This window comes from Microcaecilia unicolor, chromosome 7, assembly GCF_901765095.1.
Source record: "Microcaecilia unicolor chromosome 7, aMicUni1.1, whole genome shotgun sequence".
Classification (NCBI taxonomy): domain Eukaryota; kingdom Metazoa; phylum Chordata; class Amphibia; order Gymnophiona; family Siphonopidae; genus Microcaecilia; species Microcaecilia unicolor.
Genome location: NC_044037.1, coordinates 177,166,540 through 177,189,561, shown reverse-complemented (window position 1 = coordinate 177,189,561; position 23,022 = coordinate 177,166,540). Strand labels below are relative to the sequence as shown.

General features: G+C 44.9%; 1 protein-coding gene across 2 annotated transcripts in view; it reads left to right on the top strand.

Annotated features, from left to right (window-relative positions):
• The first annotated feature begins 10,112 nt into the window (after nt 1-10,112).
• EHHADH (enoyl-CoA hydratase and 3-hydroxyacyl CoA dehydrogenase) overlaps nt 10,113-23,022 on the top strand; it is a 98,662-nt gene continuing 85,752 nt past the window's right edge. For both annotated transcript variants that reach the window (XM_030208952.1, XM_030208953.1), the window contains exons 1-2: nt 10,113-10,346; nt 20,308-20,411. In XM_030208952.1, coding sequence (XP_030064812.1) covers nt 10,273-10,346; nt 20,308-20,411 — 178 coding nt within the window. In that variant the 5' untranslated portion in view covers nt 10,113-10,272. The remainder of the gene's footprint in view (nt 10,347-20,307; nt 20,412-23,022) is intronic.

The window sequence follows — 23,022 nt, the reverse complement described above, 5'->3', positions numbered from 1 at the left end:
GATGACTATGACAAAACGAGTAAAATAGTTAAAAAGGTTAGGACTTTAAATCAGGTGTGGACTTTAAAAATATCATAGAAGCCCAGACCAGATGTATTCCACATATTAACAAAGATGGAAAGGAGCAAACGACAGCCAGCGTAGTTTAAAAGGTGAAGTGAAAGATGCTATTAGATCCAAAAGAGTATCCTACAAAGAATGGAAAAAGGATCTAAATGAAGAAAATGGGTAACAATAGCAGTGTCAAGCTAGATTCAAAGCACTGATAAAGGCTAAAAAAGAATATGAAGAAAAGTGGCGATAAAAACTCATAGTAACACCTTTTTCAAGTACATCAGAAGCAGAAAGCCTATGAGGGAATCCATGGGACCGTTAGATCCTGAAGGAGCAAGAGGGGCACTCAGGGAGGACAAGGACATAACAGAGAGATTGAATTAGTTCCTTGCTTTGGTCTTTACATAAAAAGATAAAGAGATCTACGTGTACTGGAAATGGTTTTCAAGGGTAACGAAGCAGAGGAACTGAAAATAATCTCAGTGAACCTGGAAGACGTATTGAGCCAAATTGATAAGTTGAAGAGTGATAAATCACCTGGCCCAGATGGAATACGCCCCAGGGTACTAAAAGAACTCAAACATGAAATTGCTGATCTATTGTTAGTGATCTGTAACCAGTCATTAAATTCATCGTAGTACCCGAAGATTGGAGGATGACCACTGTAACCTGTCATTAAAATCATCCATAGTACTCGAAGATTGGAGGGTGACCAATGTAACGTTGATTTTTTTTTTAAAAAGGTTCCAGGGGTGATCTAGGAAATTAGAGACCAGTAAGCCTGACTTCAGTGCCAGGGAAAACATTAGAAACTATTATCCTATATAATAAAACGCACCTCCAACATTCTGAAGCTGACTGCATGGCTGAGGCATTCCTGCTCTCTGTATCTATCTCCTGAATTGACATCACGTACTTCCGGGTTCGTCACAAGCAGAAGTGACCAACCACACGAGTTTTCTCAGCTTCAGAATGTTGGAGGTGCATTCTATTAAATAGGATTGGTCAGTTCCTTGAAGCACAGCCAGAGCTCAGCATCCTGCACAGTAACGCTCAGACACCAGAGAGAGAGAGGGAGGGAGGGAGGGAGGGGGGCATATCTGTCACACACACACTCTCTCACTCTTACACACTGTGTCTCACACACTATGTCTCACACTGTATCACATTCACTCTCTATGTGTCACACAGTCACTCACACACTCTCTTGGTCTCATACACTCAGTCTCACAGAGAGTCTGTGTCTCACACACACTCTCTCTCGCACACACTATGTGTGAAACACACTGTCTCTCTCTCACACTGTCTCACATACGCACTTGCACACACTCATTCTCACACACACACTCTCTCTCTCACAGACACACTCGCACCCAGACTCACTCTCTCTCTCACACACACACACACTTGCACATTCACTCTCTTTCTCACACACAGTCACTCTCACATACACTCTCTCAAACATACACACTCCGAGGAAAACCTTGCTAGCGCCCATTTCATTTGTGTCAGAAACGGGCCTTTTTTTACTAGTAAAGAATAAAATTATGGAACACAAACAAGGGAAGGCTTGCCTCACCATCTTGCTTCATTTCTTTGAAGACGTGAACAAACATGTGGATAAAGGTGAGCCGGTTGATGTATTTCAGAAAGCTTTTGACAAAGTTCCTCATGAGAGACTTCTGAGAAAGTTAAAAATGTATGGGATAGGAGGCAATGCCTTTCTGTGGATTAGGAATTGGTTATTGGACAGAAAACAAAGGGTAGGGTTAAATGGCCATTTTTCTAAATGGAGGGTGAATAGTGGAGTGCCGCAGGGATCTGTACTGGGACCATGTTATTTAACATATTTATAAATGACCTGGAAAACAGGACAAGTGAGGTGATTAAAATTGCAGATGACACAAAACTATTCAAAATTGTCAAAACACATGCAGATTATGAAAAACTGCAGGAAGACCTTAGGATTTTAGAAGTCTGGGCATCCAAATGGCAGATAAAATTTAATGTGGACAAAAGCAAAATGATACACATTGGGAAGAGTAATCCAAGTCATAGTTACCTGATGCTAGGGTCCACCTTAGGAGTTGTGATATCCTGTTGGGGCACCCCCTTCTGGCCCTAGTGATAAGGCTTTTACCATCTGTTCTGGGACACCTCCTTCCACTTTTTTGGGCTACCACAATAAGACACAAACTAAAGACAATTCAGGAAGATGCAGGTTTTTTTTTTTTTGTAATATGTCCAAACTAAACAGCATTTAACAGAAACTGGGTAATCAGAATACATTCCACATATTCCTGCAATCTCTTAACTTAAATCTCCTGCCTAACCTTGCTCATACACAGTCCAAGCCATGTTTTCTTCCTGGTCCTATACAGCATATTTATTTATTTATTGCATTTGTATCCCACATTTTCCCACCTATTTGCAGACTCGATGCGGCTTACAATATTACATCCTTGGCAGGCGCCAATCAAGAGTAGATAAACAATTGGATTACATACAAAGAACTATCTCCTATCTCTAAGCACGCTATCTTTACAATCAATGGAATCTTTTCCCCTCATATCATTTACAATAAGGATTAAATCACATTCCTTCTCAACCATTCAAGTAGCTAAGGGGTATTTCTTAATAACTAATTCTTCCCCCACTGTGCTACCTTACAAACTCAGGGTTAAACACTATTTCTTTTCACCCTTTAAATTAGCCACAGGGTTTGGCTTTTTCACTAGCCCTTCCCCCATTGTGTTACCACCTAACCTGAACAAATACTATTCTTTCATCACTTGAAACAGCCATGGGGTTTCTGCTTTTCCAATAGCCCTTCCCCCACTACACTATCATAACCAGGGTATTCTCTGCAGTGGCATTCCTATGTCACCTGCCACCAGTGGCAGATCACCACTGTACACCCTCCCCCCCCCCCCCATTTCTCTTACTTCCCGGGGGGGGGGGGGTGCTGGGAGCAGTCCTGTGGCTGTCAACTCCGCCGGTTCCCTGCCTCAGAACAGGAAGTAACATCAGAGGGAGCAGGAAACCGGCATAGGGTTACCATATGTCAGAGGGAGCAGGAAACCGGCATAGGGTTACCATATGTCTGGTTTTACCTAGACATGTCCTCTTTTTGAGGACATGGCCGGGCAACTGGATGGGTTTTGCTTGCCAGCCTGCCCGTTTGTCTGGATTTCCAGAAAAACAGGCAGGCGGACCTAGTGGTGTCCTATCCTCCCCTTACTATACTGCCCTGGTGGTCTAGTGACCTCTTCGGGGCAGGAAAGAGCCCCTTCTTTCCTGTCCGGTGCACCTGCACACTGTTTTTTGCTGACTTCGGTACCAGCGCCGATTCAAAATGGCCGCCGAGAGTTGAAGTGGCCTCACAAGACTTCTGCAGAAGTCTTGCAAGGTCACTCTCGGTGGACATTTTGAATCAGCACCAGGACCGGAGTCAGCAAGAAACAGTATGCAGGTGCTCCGGGCAGGAAAGAAGGGGCTCTTTCCTGCCCTGAAGAGGTCACTAGACCACCAGGGCAGTAAAGTAAGGTGAGGGGAGAATAGGACACCCTTAGGGGGGTGTGATGGGGGGGCAGGGTGTGTGAAAAGGGTGGGGTTATATGTGACGGGGTGGTGTGTGTGGGTATCAGGTTGTGGGACATATGTCCTCTTTTTCGGGGGGGGGGGGGGAGGGAAGCAAATATGGTAACCCTACACCGGTGGAGTTAACAGCTACACGGCTACTCCCTGCACTGTGCGGCGTCCCACCCTTAGTAAAAGTCTCTGTGCCCTTGTTCCCACAGACTTCCATACAACATCAGACCCCTCTCCATTTATCACACCATTCAGGAGAGTAAACACAAGGAGCCATCTGGTAACTTACCCTAACCCATGGAGCTCCTTAGTCTGCTTTGTGGCATCTGAAAGGCTAAAGCAGCTAGGGCTCTTCAGCTTGGAGAAAAGGCGGCTGAGGGGAGATATGATAGAGGTCTATAAAATAATGAGTGGAGTTGAACGGGTGGATGTGAACAGTGGCGTAGCTACGTGGGGCCCGGGCCCCCGTAGATTTGGCCCTGGCCCCCTGCCCCACGATCCCCTTCAACCCCTCTCCCGCCACCAACTCTCCCCCGCTGTTGCCGCCCACCCCGTCGCCGCAAATGATACCTTTTTTGAAGAGAGGCTTCCTTCTGCGCTCGATTGCCGGAACTTCGTTGAAGAAAGGCGCTACTCGAGCGCGGAAGGAAGCCTCTCTTCAAAAAAGGTATCATTTGCGGCGACGGGGCGGGCAGCAACGGCTGGGGAGAGTTGGTGGTGGGAGGGGGGTTGAAGGGGATCGTGGGCAGGCCAGCGGGGGGGGGGTCCGATGTGGTGGCGGCGGCTCGGGGGGGCGGCGGTGGGGGCGGCTAAACAGTGCCCCCCCACCTCGGGCTCTGGCCTCCCCTCCTGGTGAGGTCTGGCTACGCCCCTGGATGTGAAGCATCTGTTTACGCTTTCCAAAAATACTAGGACTAGGGGGCATGCGATGAAGCTACAATGTAGTAAATTTAAAACAAATTGGAGAAACGTTTTCTTCACTCAACATGTAATTAAATTCTGGAATTCGTTGCCAGAGAATGTGGTAAAGGCAATTAGCTTAGCGCAGTTTAAAAAGGTTTGGACGGCTTCCTAAAGGAAAAGTCCATAGACCATTATTAAATGGACTTGGGGAAAATCCACTATTTCTGGGATAAGCAGTATAAAATGTTTTGTACTTTTTTGGGATCTTGCCAGGTATTTAGAAATGTTAAATAGTAGTAGTAGTAGTATTTGTGACCTGGATTGGCCACTGTTGGAAACAGGATGCTGGGCTTGATGGACCTTTGGTCTTTCCCAGTGTGGCAATACTTATGTACTTATGTAAATGTGTACAGAAAAACAAGACCTTAAAGACTTAAATTGTTGCAGATGGTGCCTCTGAGGTAGTTGTGGGTATCCTGGTTAGATATTTAACAGTCAAAAACAAAGCACTGGGTTAATTAAATTTTCAAGAATAACAGGATTCCTTAGCCTTATCTACAGATGATTCATTGGAACGGGACTTTTACCATTGCCATTCTGGTTATCAGACAAGACTTCTGGAATCTTTAAGTGGAGAAGTAAAGCAAGAGATAGAAGTGAAGTGTTACATTGAAATGTAAGTTTTGCAATGGGGCAAACTCATAACGAGTTAGACACCAAGGAGCCTTTGTTGCTCAAAGGCTCACAGCATGCTCAAACTAATGAGCAGGCAAATTACTGCCATGTTACAATCCCAGCTTTTCTGTTAGCATCTGAGTGGTCACTGGCTCAGGCACTGACAGAAGAGTTGACATTTTAAAAAACAAACACAAGCAACCCTAACTTCTTCCAGCCCCCCCAACATATCTTTGGAGTCTAGGGGCACCCACCCTGCCCCCTACATGACTGACTCGACCCCTCCATTTCCTAATATAAAAAAGATTCCCTGGTGGTCTAGTTGCACTCCGGCCCCACTCCCCTCCCGTCCCCCCCAGTTGCAAAAAAATTCCATGGTGGTTTAGTAGGCACCCAGCCCCTCTTCCCTCCCTAGTCACAAAAAAAATGCCCTGGTGATCTAGCAGAAGCCCATCCACCCTAACCCATGTAGCCCACATGAGGGGGATGGGTGGACTCCCGCTAGACCACCAAGGTAACTTTATTGTGACTGGGGGAGGGAGGAGGGGGTCCACTTAGACCAGCAAGGTATTTTTTTAATATTAGGGGAAGAGTGTTGGGTCAGAAGAGGAAGTTGAGTCAAAAGGGGGGCCATTAGACCAACAGGTATTAAATATTGGGGAGGGAGGAGGTGGTGCCGTGTTGGAAAGCAGTCAGAGGGGGGCCACTAGACTACCAGTGAGGAATTTTTAAACTGGGGTGGGGGAGGGTGTTTGGGTAGGGTCATGTCAAGGAGAGAGAGGGAGGCTGGGACCAGTGCACAAACCAGTCTGAGGCAGGGTAGTTTGGTTGGAGAGAGAAAATGGGGGGGGGGGGGCACTAGTCATCCATTCCTCTCAACCAATACTTCTACGCTATGTTTTCCATACTAAACCTGCATGAGGAAAACTTTTTTTTGAGCAAGGCTGAAGAATACTAAATGACTGCATTAACATGCATTTCAATGAATTTAAATGCCGTCTGTAGTAATGGTTTCCGTATGAGTTAATACTTGTGCTGAAACTATTTGAGTATTTCATGGCAAGTAAACCCGCATTACAAGTGGGTTAAAGCTGCATTAATGTTTTGTGCATCGGCTCCTAAATCCAAAATACAAAACAGAGGGGCAGCAGAAAATCATTTTGCTTGGGACCTGGGTTGGCAACTGGATGTTTTTTCATAAGCCAGACTGGCTGCCAGCAGAACCCTAAAACTGGCCATATAAAAGCCGATTTTTTTTGTCCCTATCCTCCCGATCTCTCTCTCCTCCTCCCAGGTCCAGCCAGCGATTCTCTCACTTAAGACTGTCAACAGAATCCAGATTCACAGGACAGGGTTGATCCACTCCTGGGTTTGCCCCAGTGCATGCTGGGACTTGTAGTCTTGCTTTTCTTAAGGCATGCAGTGCAGAAATCAGAATTACAAGTCTCTACATGCAACGGGGTAAGCCCAGGACTGGATCAATTCTATCCTGCAAATCTGGATCCAGTTGGCAGCCTTATTATCTCACTCTCTCTTCACCTCTACACCTCCAGGTCCAGCATCTCTCCCTCCCACTCTCATCCAATCCTCTAAACTTGACTTGATCAGCAGCAGCGTTTAAAGCACATTGCTCTATCTATTGTCAGAGATTTCCTTCTGCCAGGTCCCGACTTCTGAGGTAACTTCCTTTTTCCACATGGGTGGGCCCCAGCAGTATGCCTTAATCACTGCCAGCAATCGTGGACAGTTTAGAGGATCAGGGGAAGGGGGGTACAGAAGCTGGATACAAGGGGGTAAGGGAGAAAGAGATGTTGGATCTGTCGGGGACCCATTATTCAGCATCTAATGCACAAACTACTACTACTACTACAAATCATTTCTATAGCGCTACCAGTCGTATGCAGCACTTCACAATTGAACATGAAGAAGAGACAGTCCCTGCTCAAGAGGTTCTGCATCACTTTACTGTTTGCGGTAGCAGCTACAGATAATCCTATGCAAATGTATTACAATAAGCTCATTAGTATTACAATGAGCATTCCACACATTGCACAGAAAGGAGCTCCTACCTTTAACATTCAAAATTTTCCAGCAGGTCTGGAGCTGTCATTGTAAGAGGCGACTTCTCAGTAGAGGAGTCTGCTAGCATTTTTTAAAATCTGTACATGTGTGGGAAATGTGTCGTGTGTGTGTCCTGCATGTAACAGTAGTGTCAAAAAGTTGTCATGAAACAAACAAAAAATTTTCCATTCTACTACCATAGCAAGGAGCTTCAGTTGCAACTCTGTGCAGGTTTTTTTTGCCCTTGTCTACTGCTTCTGCCTTCTTGTCCAGAGCTCCAGAGACCACAGCCATACCCTCTACTAGGGATGCACACGAGCTGTGCCTACCACTCAGCTCTTGTGGGCATGTGCCAGGCACGTTCCTCCTCCTTTAATATCCAATGTTTAACACTAACAGCGTACATATCATTTGCATGATGTTGGTGTTGAACAACAGTTAGTAATGTAGATTTGCTGTTCCAGCCAGTGTTTTCCGGCACTGTTCCCTACAGTGCCAGAGTTCTGTTCAACTCCTCTTGAGTCCTGAGAGTTTATAGTGCAGTTATGGTATGGTAAGGTTTTGTTTTTTTTTGTATGAGTTTGTGCACAGGTTTACCACTGGAGGGATTGTGTTGGCCTTAATGAGATAACATCAAAACTTTAATTTTAGTTTGTCATAATTAGAAAAAGTACAGAGAAGGGCGATGAAAATGATAAAGGGAATGGGACGACTTCCCTATGAGGAAAGGCTGGAGCATCTAGGGCTCTTCAGCTTGGAGAAGAGATGGCTGAGGGGAGATAAGATAGAGGTCTATAAAATAATGAGTGGAGTGGAACGGGTAGACGTGAATCGTTTGTTTACTCTTTCCAAAAATACTAGGACTAGGCATGCGATGAAGCTACGAAGTAGTAAATTTAATACGAATTGGAGAAAATTTTTCTTCACTCAAAGTGTAATTAAACTCTGGAATTCATTGCTAGAGAATGTGGTAAAGGCGGTTAGCTTAGCAGAGGAAAAGTCCATAGACCATTATTAAATTGACTTGGGGAAAATCCACTGCTTATTTCTGGGATAAGCAACATAAAATGTATTGAGCTTTTTTGGGATCTTGCCAGGTATTTGTGACCTGAATTGGCCACTGTTGGAAACAGGATGGTGGGCTTGATGGACCTTTGGTCTGTTCCAGTGTGGCAATACTTATGCACTTATGTAATATCAGATAGGGTTTGTGAAACAATCATAGAACATACATACGTGTGTCTTTTTTTTCTTCTGAGATGGCAACCTTAGTGCAGACAGTTGAAGCAAGGTGAGGGAAGGGTGCAACAGTAGGTATGGCAAGGGATTTAGGGTGGTACAAGGGAGGGACATGCAGCAGCAGGGTCGCTGTTAGGGAGGCAAACAGGGCAGTTGCCCTGGGCCCCGCAGCTCCAGGGGGCCCCGCGGTCTGCCACCTCCTCCCTTTCTTGCCACCCTCATCCGAGGTCTCCCTCCCTTCCCTGTCTCCCTTACATCACGATTTTGTTAAAGGGGGTTGCATAAGCAGTGCTGCAGCAATTCTTATACAATGCCTACGTCTGCCCCAGCGCTGTTTCTCTGCTGTATTCCTCCCAGGCTGAAACTGGAAGTTGCATCAGAACTCCCTCACTGTGTCCCTCCCTCGTCACTTCTTGTTTCCATGAGGGTGGGTCACAGTGAGGGAGGGCCCGAATTTGGGAGGCGATATTGATCTGCCGCTTTCACACGGAGGTGAGGCGGAGGCGCTGACGATTTGAATGCAGGGAGCTCGGTCACGGTGGTGGACGGAGGGGAGCTATCAACAGAGCCGAGGGTGGGCAGGTGAGACCAGGGACTGCAGTGCCGGCAGCCTAGGAGCAAGAGGAGAGAGACCCGGCGCTGGGGAATTTTGTCCCCCCTGCCCCCCCCTCTCGGCTGCCCTGATTTTAAGAGTGAAGAAATTATGTCAAGTTGTTTTATATGTGTCAGTAATGGTGGGTGGGGAGAATGGGGGAGGGGGCCCCTCCTTAATTTCTGCCCTCCCCTGGGCCCCAGCATGTCTAAAACCGGCCCTGCAGGGCAGGTGTCGGTTTTTCTCTGTCAAAAAAGCTGGGAACCTTACTTGGGAGCAGGGGTGTGGCCAGACAGCAGATTTTGGGTGGGCCTAGGCAAGAAGTGGGTGGGCACCAAGTGTTCTCCCCCTCCCCCCCAAAAATATCTAAGCTGGTGGGAAAATGTTTCTCTCCACCTTGGCAGTCTGCAGCAGGCATGCGCTGAAAACTGAGCATGCATAGGTGCCGTTATCATGGAGAGTAGCATTTTCATTACCATCAGGGGGAAGTCTTCAGTTGGTAGAGCTTGGGATCCCCACCAGATACCACTAAAAGTGTGCTACTGTGCCCCGGCCCACCCAGGCCCACCTGTGGCTAAGCCACTACTGAGGGTTCAACACCTCAAGCTCTGTCCCTACTCTTGTATCTCTCTGGCTGCTGATGCTGTGTGGGGCACAAGGTAGGGTCATTCTTAGCCCTTCTCACTCCGCCACCTATGCCACCATCATACAATTGAAGTTAAGTACCTACCACACCTAGCTAGTTCTTCTTCAAGACCAGACCAGAGACCACCGACCTGACCTCCTAACATTTTACCTATGTACAAACAATAAGCTGCTGCTGTGCGTGAGTTTAGAAGGGGCGGGGACAGTGACGGTTCCTAAGTACTCGGGTCTTTTGGAGTATATGGGGGTGGGTGGGGGGCAGGTTTACTAATCTTCCGATTGGCTGGTACGGAGGGGGCGGGGACCGGACAGCAATAAATACCCGTACACAGGCCAAGCCCCGCACGCTTATTTTTCTTTCGTAGGAGGTGGCGTGAGGCAGAGGGGCGCGAGATTAGATTTCGGGACCCCTGGAGGCGGTCGTGGGTTTTTCTCGCTTGTAGTGTTCCAGTTTAGGCTTTCCTAAACTAGTTTGCGGAGAGCGCTGTCGGTTGTGCATTGGCAAACGGAACATGGCGGCGTTTAGTTACATCTGTGACTCCGTTGCTGTGATCACGATGAGCAACCCCCCTGTCAATGCCCTGAGGTAATAGCCGGTAGTTTCTCCCACTGTCTTGTGTTAAGCATTTAGCAAGCATTTATGACTAGCAGGGAGCAGGTCTTGTGTATATTTGTGTTGAGATCTGCAAGCGAGTTCAAAGGTTGGATTACTCAACACTGTCAACCATGGGATTCGGAGAAAGGTGTTACCAAAGTTTATAAGTGGCTTTTGTTTCTGTGGTATACTTTTGGTACACAGTGTTAACGTGTCAGAGCCAGTGGGGGAGGGGTATGGGTTGCTTTTTTTTTTTTCCCCATTGCAGACGCGTGGAAAGTACAAGTTCTAAAAAGTTGTTGGGTCAAAAAGTTTTTGCCAGTGAGCTGAGAAAAAATAACCACAGAGTAAAGTGCAGGGGCTTCTCCATCTTTTTTTTTTTTTTCTTTAATCAGCTTTTTCTGTTACGTATAGTATTCTTCCCACTCTCCTATTATCTTCCTCTTTATTTCTTTCTACTTCTCTGACGTGCATTTCGTATGTGTAGAGCTAATTTCAAGAAGCAAGACTTTTTTTTTAAATCATAATGCATACGTTTTGCTTCTCAATCTTTTCCTCTATCATATTTTTATATATATCTACAGTATATCGGGTATTTAATTATATCTTCACTTGCTTCTTGTTGAGCTTATAAATAATTTTTGCTGCTGCTCTCTGCTTCTTGAGTAGAGTTGTAGGTTGCCTGCCAGTGTGACAGGGTTTTGCAAAAGTTCTCATAACCTTGTACATTTTTCATATTCTGTTGTCTAAAAAGTGTAATTTGAAACGCATTAAAGTGAGTTTTCACTGGTCTAAATAGTATACACTTTTAAAATGAGACTAATAGAAGTATTAAAATTAAGAAGCTATAAAATCTTGATTGTATGTCTTCAGTCTGTTAATAGCAAATCTAAATTTTTTGTTTAAAAAAAATTGCAAACAGTTGAAGGAAAAAAATATTTTTTTTTTCCTGGAGGGAAATTTTCAGGGTGTTGCTGCCAGGAACGCAAGCAACAGTTGTAACTGTAAAGCAGGGATGTCCAGCCCCAACCTTGGTCCTTGAGGGCTGAAACCTAGTCAGGTTTTTCAGGGCTTCATAATATGCTTGAAATCTGTTTGCAGATAAAACCTGGTGGTGATGGCAAGAGAACTTATTAGATTGATTTCAGTGTTAAAATAACCATCTCTGTCAAATACACTGGAATTTAAAATATATATCCTGAATACATTTGTCAAGACCTCAGCAGTGCAACTCAATGGATCCACTCATACCATCAAGAATTAAACACCCACTTTGTCATCAGTCTTTGTATTTTTTTCCAAATATTATGCATTGTTCTCTGTGAACTAATATCCATAAATGTGAAAGTAAAACACTTCTTTATCGGCTCAGGGATAAGTGGTCCGAGATGACTCATGTTTCGTAAACTTTTTCAAGGACAAACCAAGCAAGCACATCTTGCTGACCAATGTTACTTCGTCCAATGCTTGGCTTAATTGAAGAGGGTTTGTTGAAAAAGCAGTTTGCAAAACATGAGTGGTTTATTTTAGCACTGAAAAATCTAAACTTTTCTTGCCATCATCACCAAGTTTATCTGACTGGATATGTAGACGAGTTACAGCAGGAGCAGAAGAGGTGCACCACAACTCCTACTATTTAACATTTCTAAAGCGCTACCAGGGTTACGCAGCGCTGTACAATCTAACAAAGGACAGTCCCTGCTCAAAGGAGCTTACAATCTAAAGGACAAAAAAGTACAGTCAATCAAATTGGGGGCAGTTTAGATTTCCTGGATAGAGGTACAATGGTTAGGTGCCGAAAGCGACATTGAAGAGGTGGGCTTTGAGCAAGAATTTGAAGATGGGCAGGGAGGGGGCTTGGCGTATGGGCTCAGGGAGTTTATTCCAAGCCTAGGGTGAGGTGAGGCAGAAAGGGCGGAGCCTGGAGTTGGCGGTGGTGGAGGAGGGATTTGTCCTGTGAGCGGAGGTTACGGGTAGGAGCGTAAGGGGAGGTGAGGGTAGAGAGGTAATGAGAGGCTGCAGATTGAGTGCATTTGTAGGTTAGTAGGAGAAGCTTGAACTGTATGCGGTACCTGATTGGAAGCCAGTGAATTGAGGAGAGGGGTGATATGAGCATATCGGTCTAGGCGGAAGATAAGTCAGGCAGCAGAGTTCTGAATGGATTGAAGGGGGGGGTAGATGGTTAAGTGGGAGGCCAGTGAGGAGTAGGTTGCAGTAGTCAAGGTGAGAGGTGATGAGAGAGATGAGTTCGGGTGGTGTGCTCGGAGAAGAAAAGGCGAATTTTGCTGATGTTAAAGAGGAAGAAGCGACAGGTCTTGGCTGGCTGCTGGATATGGGCAGAGAAGGAGAGGGAGGAGTCGAAGATGACTCCGAGGTTGCGGGCAGATGAGACGGGGAGGATGAGGGTATTGTCGACTGAAATAGAGAGTGGAGGGAGAGGAGAAGTGGGGTTGGGTGGAAAGACAATGAGCTCGGTCTTGGCCATGTTCAGTTTCAGGTGGCGGTTGGCCATCCAGGCAGTAATGTCGGACAAGCAGGCCGATACTTTGGCCTGGGTTTCCGCAGTGATTTCTGGTGTGGAGAGGTAAAGCTGGGTGTTGTCAGCATAAAGATGGTATTGGAAACCATGAGATGAGATCAGCGAGCCCAGGGAAGAGGTGTAGATTGAAAAAAGGGGTCCAAGGACAGATCCCTGAGGAACTCCAACAGAGAGCGGGATGGGGGTGGAGGAAGCTCCATGAGAATGTACTTTGAAGGTATGGTGAGAGAGAACCAGGAGAGGACAGAGCCCTGGAACCCAAATGAGGATAGTGCAGCAAGAAGTAAACTCTGATTGACAGTGTCAAAAGCGGCGGATAGGTCGAGGAGGATGAGGATGGAGTAGTGACCTTTGGATTTGGCAAGGAACAGGTCATTACAGACTTTAGTGAGTGCCCTTTCTGTTGAGTGTAGAGGGCGAAAACCGGATTGAAGCGGATCGAGGATGGCATGAGGAGAGAAAATCAAGGCAGCGGCTGTGAACGGCGCATTCAAGTATCTTGGAGAGGAAGGGTAGGAGGGAGATGGGGCGGTAGTTGGAAGGACAGGTAGGGTCTATTGATCGTTTTTTGAGGAGTGGTGTGACTACAGCATGCTTGAAGGTGTCAGGGACAGTTGCAGTGGAGAGAGAGAGGTTGAGGATAGAGAGAGGTAAAGAACAAGTTTAGCCAGAACATGGGACAGAGGTTCCATCTCTCTCCACCCTGTCCTTGTGCCCCTCTTCAAGAAAGGAAAAAAAATAGAAAATTGGTCTTTAGGAGGCCTGAGGAGAAACTCTTCAGTGCAGCATCACAGAATAGAGGAGAAGATTTGATCCTTTTAATCACTTTGTTTGCCCTTCCCTGCACCTCTTCTAATTTCTCTGAAGAGATCAGAATTGTACCATGTCTAAGGAGTGGGTTCCCATGGAGTGATAAAGGCATTGATATTCTCTTCCTTTCCTAATATGCTGTTTGCTTTACAGTAAGCCAACTGGGTGGTTTACGTCACAGTAACATCATATAGAATGAGTATGAGGAACTATAAAATGTTAATGGGGAAGAGGGCAAAGACATACATATAATAAACGTGACAGATGATGGCCCCTGAGAGGCCTGAGAAAAGGGTGCCTGGCTACCTGAATGTTTAGCTTCTTGTTGAAGCGGGAAATGCTTCACGAAATAGAAATGTTTTCAGTGCTGATTTAAATAGGGAGTGGGAGGATTCGAAGAGCGGGTTAAGGAATTCTATAATCCATCTCTTCTCCCTTGCTTTTGGCGCCTAACCACCTTCCCCATTCCTGTTACCTACACTGACTACGTAGTCTGTTACCGTTAGATTGTAAGCTCTCTTGAGCAGGGACTGTCCCTCTCCGTGTTTAAACTTGTACAGCGCTGCGTAACCCTGGCAGCGCTATAGAAATGCTTAGTAGTAGTAGTGTAATGCTAAAAGTCCAAGAGCAGCTAGTGTCAGGCCTAAAAGTGAAAAGGGAGTTCTAAGAGTTGTTGCTGTGATGATCGGAGATGTCTTGAAGGATTGTAAGGTGTCGAAAATCATGAAATGTACAATGGTTGTCCCAGAGCTATATATCTTATGGACACGTACCAAAATTGTAAATGTAATCCAGTAAGTGAGCAACTGGTAGCCAGTGTTTTTGGTGTAAAAGTGGGGTCACGTGATCATATTTTCAAGAATTGGTAATGAGCTTAACATATTTAGAACTATTTGGAGCCATCAGACGTCAGAATGGCGAATTCCTTGTAGGAGTGTTTTGCATTAATCAAGCTTACTGATGACAAAGGCATATATTAGTACCCCTGAGACAGTCTTATGAAAATAAATCTTGCAGGCATTGTTGCAGCACATTGAGCCGATTTCAACATATTGTCCATGATGATGCTTGGACCTTTTTCTAGGTGGTAATGCCTATTGTGAAACCTTACATTATGTAGCTTTAATTTGGGGTATTCTTCCCAATGTGCATTTCTTTGCACTCATCCACATCTAAATTTCATTTGTTGTTTAGATGCCCAGCCTTTCAGGATCCTCTTGCAATTTCTCTCAGTATGCATGCAGTTTAACAACTGTGAATAATTTTGTATCTGCCAATTTGATTACCTCTTGTACACATTTCCAGGTAACTTATAAATATGTTAAAAAGCACTGGTCCTAGTACAGATCCCTGTGGCACCCCACTATTCTACCCTCCTCTGAGGGAATTGGCTGTTTGACTTTAACTGTTTTCTGTCTTTAAGCCAGTTCATTTTCCCCAAGAGTGAGGGACTTTGTCAAAAGCTTTCTGAAAATCTAGATATACATCTGGGTTTATTCATACCTTCAAGGTTATCAATAGAAATCAAACAAAATAAAACATGGAAAAGAAAATATACCTTTTTTATTGGACATAACTTAATACATTTCTTGATTAGCTTTCGAAGGTTGCCCTTCTTCCTCAGATTGGAAATAAGCAAATGAGGTAGCAGTATATATGAGAGCAACATCAAAGCATTACTTTGACTGTCTGGGTGGGTGGGGGTATGCATGGGGACATCAAAGCATTTCATTGGTATTCTAACAGAATGGGTGTTGGTAGGTGAGAGGAGGGTACATAAGACCTTTGAAATAAGAATGATTGAATATTTTGACACCCAACAAACAGAACTTAATAAGGATCTGGGTTTTCTAACTCATAAAACATAAAGCTGTAATTCTCTGTTTCTCTGTTTAGTACCCTCCTCTCACCTACCAACACCCATTCTGTTAGAATACCAATGAAATGCTTTGATGTCCCCATGCATACCCCCACTCTCCCACTCTGTCAGACAGTCAAAGTAATGCTTTGATGTTTCTCTCATATATACTATCTGCTACCTCATTTGCTTATTTCCAATCTGAGGAAGAAGGGCAACCTTCGAAAGCTAATCAAGAAATGTATTAAGTTATGTCCAATAAAAAAGGTATCTTATTTTCTTTTCCATGTTTTATTTTGTTTGATTTCTATTGATAACAAGAGTAGACTAACATGGCTACCACACCTCTCTTCATACCTTCAAAAAACCTAGCAGATGGTAGAGTGGAATAGAACGGGTAGACATGAATTGCTTGTGTACTCCCAAGAGGCACGGAATGAGCTACTAAATAGTAAGTTAAAAATAAATTGGAGAAAATATTTCTTTACTCAATGTGTAACTATCTCTGGAATTCATTGCCAGAGAAGCAGTTAGCTTAGGGTTTAAAAAGGTTGGACAAGTTCCTAAAAAGTCCATAAATTAAGATGGACTTTGGAAAATCCACTGCTTATTCCTGGGATGAGCAGCATAAAATCTGTTTTAATCTTTTTAGGATCTTGCCAGGTACTTTGTGACCTGGATTGGCCACTGTTGGAAACAGGATACTGGCCTTGATGGACTCTGGGGGGTTTCCCAGTGTGGCAATGTTGATTATTCTTGGTGAGGAATGACTTCCCTTGGCTTAAATCAGTGTTGACTGTCCCATTACACCATGTTCAGTCATTTTTGTTCTGACCAGCACTAATGTCAGGCTCATCTGTTTCCCAGATCATTCATGGAATTTATTTTTTGTTTACATAGAGGGTTTTGCAGTGAAGTTATAAGATGGTGCCTTGGTCTGAGCAGCCAGCAATGGGAGGCTGCAGGGAGACGCAGGAGCGGAGAGTGACTAAAGGAAAACTTAAGGGTGGCTAGAGCCCAGCAGGAGTAAAGGCCAGAGACTAGTGTTGTGAAAAGTGCTGGATAAAACAAGGCAATGCAATGTAGCCAGGGAAGAAACTTTTGACTGTACAGAAGGTTGTTCTATAGCAGAAAGACAGATGCAAGAATTAGCTGTTGAAGAGCAACAGCAGGAGCTGATCCAGAGCCAGTGGGAAAGAAACTGTCCCTGAGGCCCAGATGCATTAAAGACATTGGTAATTCCCGTTCCCTACCGATTCCATAGCGAATCGGTAGGGAACGGGAATGCATCAACGATAGGGAATGCAAATGAGCTACTCGTTGTAGCTCACTTGCATTCTCTAGTCCTTTGGTACCTGAGTCGGAGAATCGGGACGTCCCTTTAGATTAGGCTCCTCTTCCTGGTCTCTTCAGCCAATCAAAGCGGGCTTAGCTGGCTGTTGTCAGCGAAACGCGCTCTGGCTGAAGAGACCAGGAAGAGGAGCCTAATCTAAAGGGACGTCCCGATTCTCCGGCAACCAGGAAAACATAAGTTTTGCTGTGGAGGGGCGGCGAAGACAAAATAGAAGGGGGGGAAAAACACCAGCGCCGGCAGAGCTAAAAAAAAAAATGCAAAAAAAAAAGACGTCTCTCAGAAGCGCAGGGAGAGTACGTCCTTAAAGGACCCCCCTCACATGCGCTCCCTGCTTTTTTTTTTCTTTTTTTACGTTTTTTGGGGGACCTTTTCCTTTCCGATTCCCTCACAGGAGCCCTAACAAGAGGTCAGACATCTCGTTAGGGTTCCTACGGTAAGGGAATCGGAAAAAACGGTAGTGCATCTCATAATAGCTTTTCAATCATTTGCATTCTGTTTTCGTTGCCTGCTACCGTGGCAGGGAAAATGCCCTTAGTGCATGCCCGGGGTGAACTACTTGCGTTTTAAACTGGCTGGAACCAGTTTAAAACGCAAGTTGTGGGCTCGTTAGGTTTTGTGCATCTGGGCCTGAGAGAGTTACTGGCAGGTGTGATGAGCTGCAGAGTGACTGAGAGGGTCCCTGATTCTGGGAGAAAACTGCTGAAGGAGGTGCAAATCTTTAGTCTATTAGGGCTATAAGTTGAGTTAGTGTCAGAAAAATTTATTTCTAGCCTAAAGTACAGAGCAGTGTATGCACATTCTGTACTTGGAGATTTTGAAGACTGTGAGGTCTGCAAGGTTGGTCTAGAGAGGCTGGCTTTTTTTTTTTTTTTATTATAGCTAGTGCTAAGTGTATTGTGGGACGAGAGCATTTTAACTTTCACCAGGGAGCAGAGCATACTGTTGTGGAACAATGAGTATCTTTCGATCCAAGATACTTGATCTTATCATGTCATCCCAGCATGAGTTGTCTAAATAGGCCATATAGTCTTAGTGAAAGCATCACATGTTTTACTTTGGATATAAGTCACACCGTCTTCGGTCTTCTCACTTTGGGGGAAAAACTGGGAAGGACTAGCTGAAGAAACTTGGGTAAATTCCTTTCACCTTAGTTTGGCCATCAAAGGACAAAGAAGGAAAAAAAACATCGGAGCCTTTCTTTAAAAATGGAAACATAATAGTTTGTGCTCACCTAAGAAGAGTATGAACTTGACTGTTGTAAATAAAACATAGCATATTCTTTGATCAACTTCATTCTCTCATCCCATTTACCATTCACTTGCCTAACCCCAAGAGTGAAAATATAAATGTAGTTAAGCACCACCTTTCTAGTTTTGTTCCGCTTTCTTTCCTAGCGAATCCCTTTACTTTCATGCCAATCCTTACACCTAACCCCAGGGAAACCTGGCATGGTTGTCCAGAATATAACACCATGGAGGGGTGGTATCTTGCTGTACCTTGCCTTACAGGTAGTGGTGTCCTGAAGTCTGAACTCAGCTGCTGGAGATGTAGGGGAACTCAAGACTACCAGTGCTGCCATGATGAATTGTTAGTGACTTTCTTATAGTAGTGAAATTTTGCTTTATTTATGAGGATTTATTTACCGCCTTTTTGAAGGAATTCACTCAAGGTGGTGTACAATAATAGATCAAACATGAGCAGGAGGCAATTCATGCGTGCAAAGTTCTAGTAGCTACATTAGGTCTTCAGAAAAGTCTTTAATTTGATTAGTTTTTGGTTTGCTGGGCATAGTTGTTCAAAATTGCCTTTTTTTTTTTTGAACTTGTATTAGATGATGTATTAAGTAGACCATGCAAGTCCCCAGTTCAGAGTTGACCCTTTGGTGGGCTGTAAGCAAACAAGTGCTTTGGGCCTCTTGCAAGATAAATGTTGTTCAAACACCCTGAAATGGCTTCCTGCATGATTCTTAGTGCAAAGAAACCCTGTCAAAGGAAGGTGCAACAGGTAAAGTGCTGCACCTCTTATTTGGCAGACAGAGGGAAATAGACTCCTGCAGGCAGCAGTAGGTCAGATTCCCCCCCCCCCCCAATATGCTCTATTATTGCTACCAGCAGCTGTTGTATTAGGTAAAGATCTGTCTTAGCTCCCAAGACAGGTTCAAGAAAGATTTTAGCGCCCAAGGACTCCCCCAATATTTTGGCCCTAGGTACATGCTTACTTTTCCTATACTTTATTCCTGCCCTGCAAGTCCTTTCTTGAGATGTTATAGTAAGGTTCATAGAAGGAAGCATACATGCCTTCAGAGGGTGTCATGAACCCAGATTTACACTTGAGGTCTTCTGAGGTTGCCACCCAAAGATTCCTGTACAATAGCAGTGCTGTAACACCACTCGAGGTATTGTGTTGGTCTCTTACAGTAAAGGTTTTCACTGAAGGTTGTCTTTTCATTCTCAACCACAATAAGAATATGGATGATGGTTGCAGGGTAACAACAAGGAAAGAGACATCAGAGCACCTTTGGGGACATACAGGAAGTAGTAATCCATGCAGAACAGCCAAACACAGGGGAACATCAGAATTGTTTAAACCTGATGAGTTGTGAATTGGCTTTCCATGATCAGAGTAGTGGTAGTGGCCAAACGTTTTCCTGCATTGACTTCTTTGGAAGGCATTATACACTACTGCATGTCAAGTAATAAGGGTTTTACTTTTATAGTATACTGTCTTACACGCTTGTTACTGCAGTCTGATGCTGTATTTTGGCATCCTTTATGATGTTCGTTAAGCAGGATTCTCATAAGATTGTGACTTCTGATGCAGGCTTGGTGGCTCCGAAACATGGGTCTGTGAGTCTCTTCATCTGGTCTTTAGAACCCTGATACAGTTAAAATTTCCCAATAAGGCATTTTTTTGTTTACATTTTTGCCCCCTGTACTTTAGTGGAAAACCATTCACCCATCCCTACTTCTATCTGCCTGGATTGTTCTAATAGGGTTGTGGTGTCCTCTTTGCTTTGTGTTGCAAACATTTGCAAGCCATTGAGAGTGAAGGTATGGAAAACTTTCAGCTAACCTGACCATGGGATTCAAAGGAGGAGAAATAGCAACCATAGGTAAACAGAGGAAATATAAAGACCTGATTTTACCAAGCTGATTTCATTCCTCTTAGAGAATGGAGGGGAGGAACCCTTAGTAAATCAGGCCCTTAGAAATTCAGAAGGACAGTAAATCTTTTGCTTCTGATAAACATGTAATTTGTGTGTACACTATTCCTTTTAAGGTAGACCATGGCTATCCCTTGTGATTGACTAATAGTCAATAAATGTCTGTAAAGTGCTGTGCAGCCTGTTATACTTTGCCTTTTTTTCCCTCTCCATGTACTCATTAACCAGCTCAGCGCTGATTCGGGCTGTGCAGAAGGCTGTGGAAGAAGCAATCGGTGACTTTGCCGTAGAGGCCATTGTAATCCGTGGTGATAAGGGCAAGTTCTCTGCAGGTAAGACGTACCCACTGTGCTTTACAAAATGTATACACTTTCCTTCTTCCCAACTCTACTTGCCTGTTTGAGTTAAAGTAGGATATCTGGGGGAGCTGCACTACATAGCAAGTACAAACTATTGTTAAATCTTGAGTCTGAATCACATCACTGTCATAGCAATACATGACTTAGTGTTGTATGCCATTCCAGGATCCTCCATTCTCTTTCAACAGGTAGCCCCTCCTCCCTTCAAAGACTCTTAGCCACCTCCAGTAGAGTGTTCATGTTGGATCAGAAGTTTAACTGCCCCTAAAGGGCAAATTCACGTCAATCACTACAGTTCCTGCTGGTTTGTCACATGTCCGTGTGAGCAACTGTTAACAGCACTGCATGAAGAAACTGTTTATAGACTGCTCTACATTAGGGCAATTACAGAACAAGATTAGAGAATAACACAGGGACAATGTCCCCGTGAGTTCTATCCCTGTGCTCGTCCCAGTCCCCGCAAGCTGACAGCATCTGTTAATGTATCTCACCAACATAAGAATTTGTTCCTGCTAGTGCTGTAATACTTAAAACATTATAATCAAACATGATCTGAAAACATTTGGGAAACATTTGGACAATGTAATGATCCAGTGTAACTAACTGTGCAGTGCCTGATCTCAATGTGCTGCAGGGACACATGATCACAGGGAGCAAGTGCTTAGCTTCCTATCTTCCTTTCCCCCCCCCCCCCCCCCAGCAGTTGCACAATGTGATTATGGGGGGGGGGAGGGGGGACTGCTGTGCATTGGACTATATTCTCACTCCTGTCACTTTAGCGCAGACTAAAGAAATTCAAAGCATATGGTTCAAATTTTCATTCAGTACCGAGCAGCAGATGTGTGTGGCTCGATGGTGCAACTGCTCTCCTTCCGCTTGTGATCAGTCTCGAGCAATAGCTGTAGCTGTGGTGGCCATCCTTAAGGGGACAACTGTGGCTACTGCCCAGAGCCCCACACTTTCCACCCTCTGGTTGCTCCTTCCTCCTGTCTGCTTCACATTAGTCTTACAATGTATTCAGTACTTAACATTTTCCTGCAGCGATTGTCGCATGCCGACTCCATGGCCTGCCTTCTGCTGCATCCTGATCTCTACTGCAACTTCCTGTTTGACGTTAGACAGGAAGTTGCAGTAGGAGGAAGAACACAGAGCTGGCCTATGACTGTGAATCGCTGCTGGCTACAGGAAAATGTAAGTGATGCCAGTGGGGAAGAGGACTGAAATGGAGGAAATGATTTTTTTACTTCAGGAACAAGGCTTTTTAGTGTTCTCACGGGGCGGTAACATTTTGTTCCCGCATCCACAGTGTTTCTAGTTAAGGTGTGGCCCTTAACTGCAGTATCTGTGGTAATGGTATCTGTATCATTCTCTAAAACTACATAGACAAGAAAAAGTTCCAAAAGAAATCTGGGCTGTATCAGATAGCACTGTTTGTTTTTTTTCCTAAAAAATTTGTGGTTAAAAGATCATATATCTAGATGAGGCTTGTGAGAAGACTGTTGACAGTGCTAGTAAATGCCCATCGTTTCTATAGCTTGTTGTATGTGTGACTCTATATTTCGCTGCTGGATCCTGCTGCATCATGTCAATAGTTAAGACCTGGGCAAAATGCTGCATGCACTGAGCCAGCTGGCAGCGGCATACTGTATCGGTCTCTGCTGAGTCCCGCCTCCCTGTGACAATATTTTGTTCCTGTGGGGTGGGACCAGTGGTGGGGTGGAGTTGGCTCGCACCGGCTTGCAAGAGCCGGTTGTTCTGCAGGGCGAGCTGGTTCTGGTAAACGAGGTAAGCATGGCAGGAGGGCGCCACAAACCATGCTTACCCCGTTTACCTCACCTCCAGGGGCTTGTCCTTCTAACTCCTCCCTTGCTTCCCTGTCCAGGGGCGTGTCCTGCATCTGATTTCTTCTGCCCCCGCCCAGGGGCGTGTCTTTCTAACTCCTTCCTTACTTCACTGCCCAGAGGTGTGTCCTACTTCATCTGTTTTCTGCCCCTGCCCAGGGGCGTGTCCTGCTAGCTCTGTTTTCTTCTGCTCCTGGCCAGGGGCGTATCGTAACCCCCTAACTCCTTCCTTGCTTCACTGCCCAGGGGCATGTGCTGAGAGCTAAGGTTTCTAGTGTAGCTGAGGGCAGAGGGAGAGACTGAAGCATTAAATCGTACGCTCATTTCCCATCCTGTGCTGCTCATGCGGGGCTGGTAGACAAAATTTTGAGAACGTTTTGCATTCTTTTGATCAGAGTCCGTGTCTGGGTTGAAGTTTCTCCTGCTTTTAAGGTTTGTTCTGGACAATAATGGAACTACTACGAGGCCCTGATCAGATGCGTTTACCGTGTGATTGAATTGTGTGTTTCAAAGTAGCTCTAGTGGAGGGTGATATTAACTTCCCAATCCAAGGAGGGTGGATAGGACTGTTGGGTTTTAGTAGTGGGAGTGTGTGGTGGTTGGTGGTGGGTGTAAACTGAAGAGGCAATTAGGTTACCCAAAAGTTGAGAAAACAGATCTCTAGTTTGTCGCATCAGCCACCAGTAGTCAAATTTTATTAAAGTATATCTTCTGAAATATTCTCTGTATTTCCTTGTGCACTG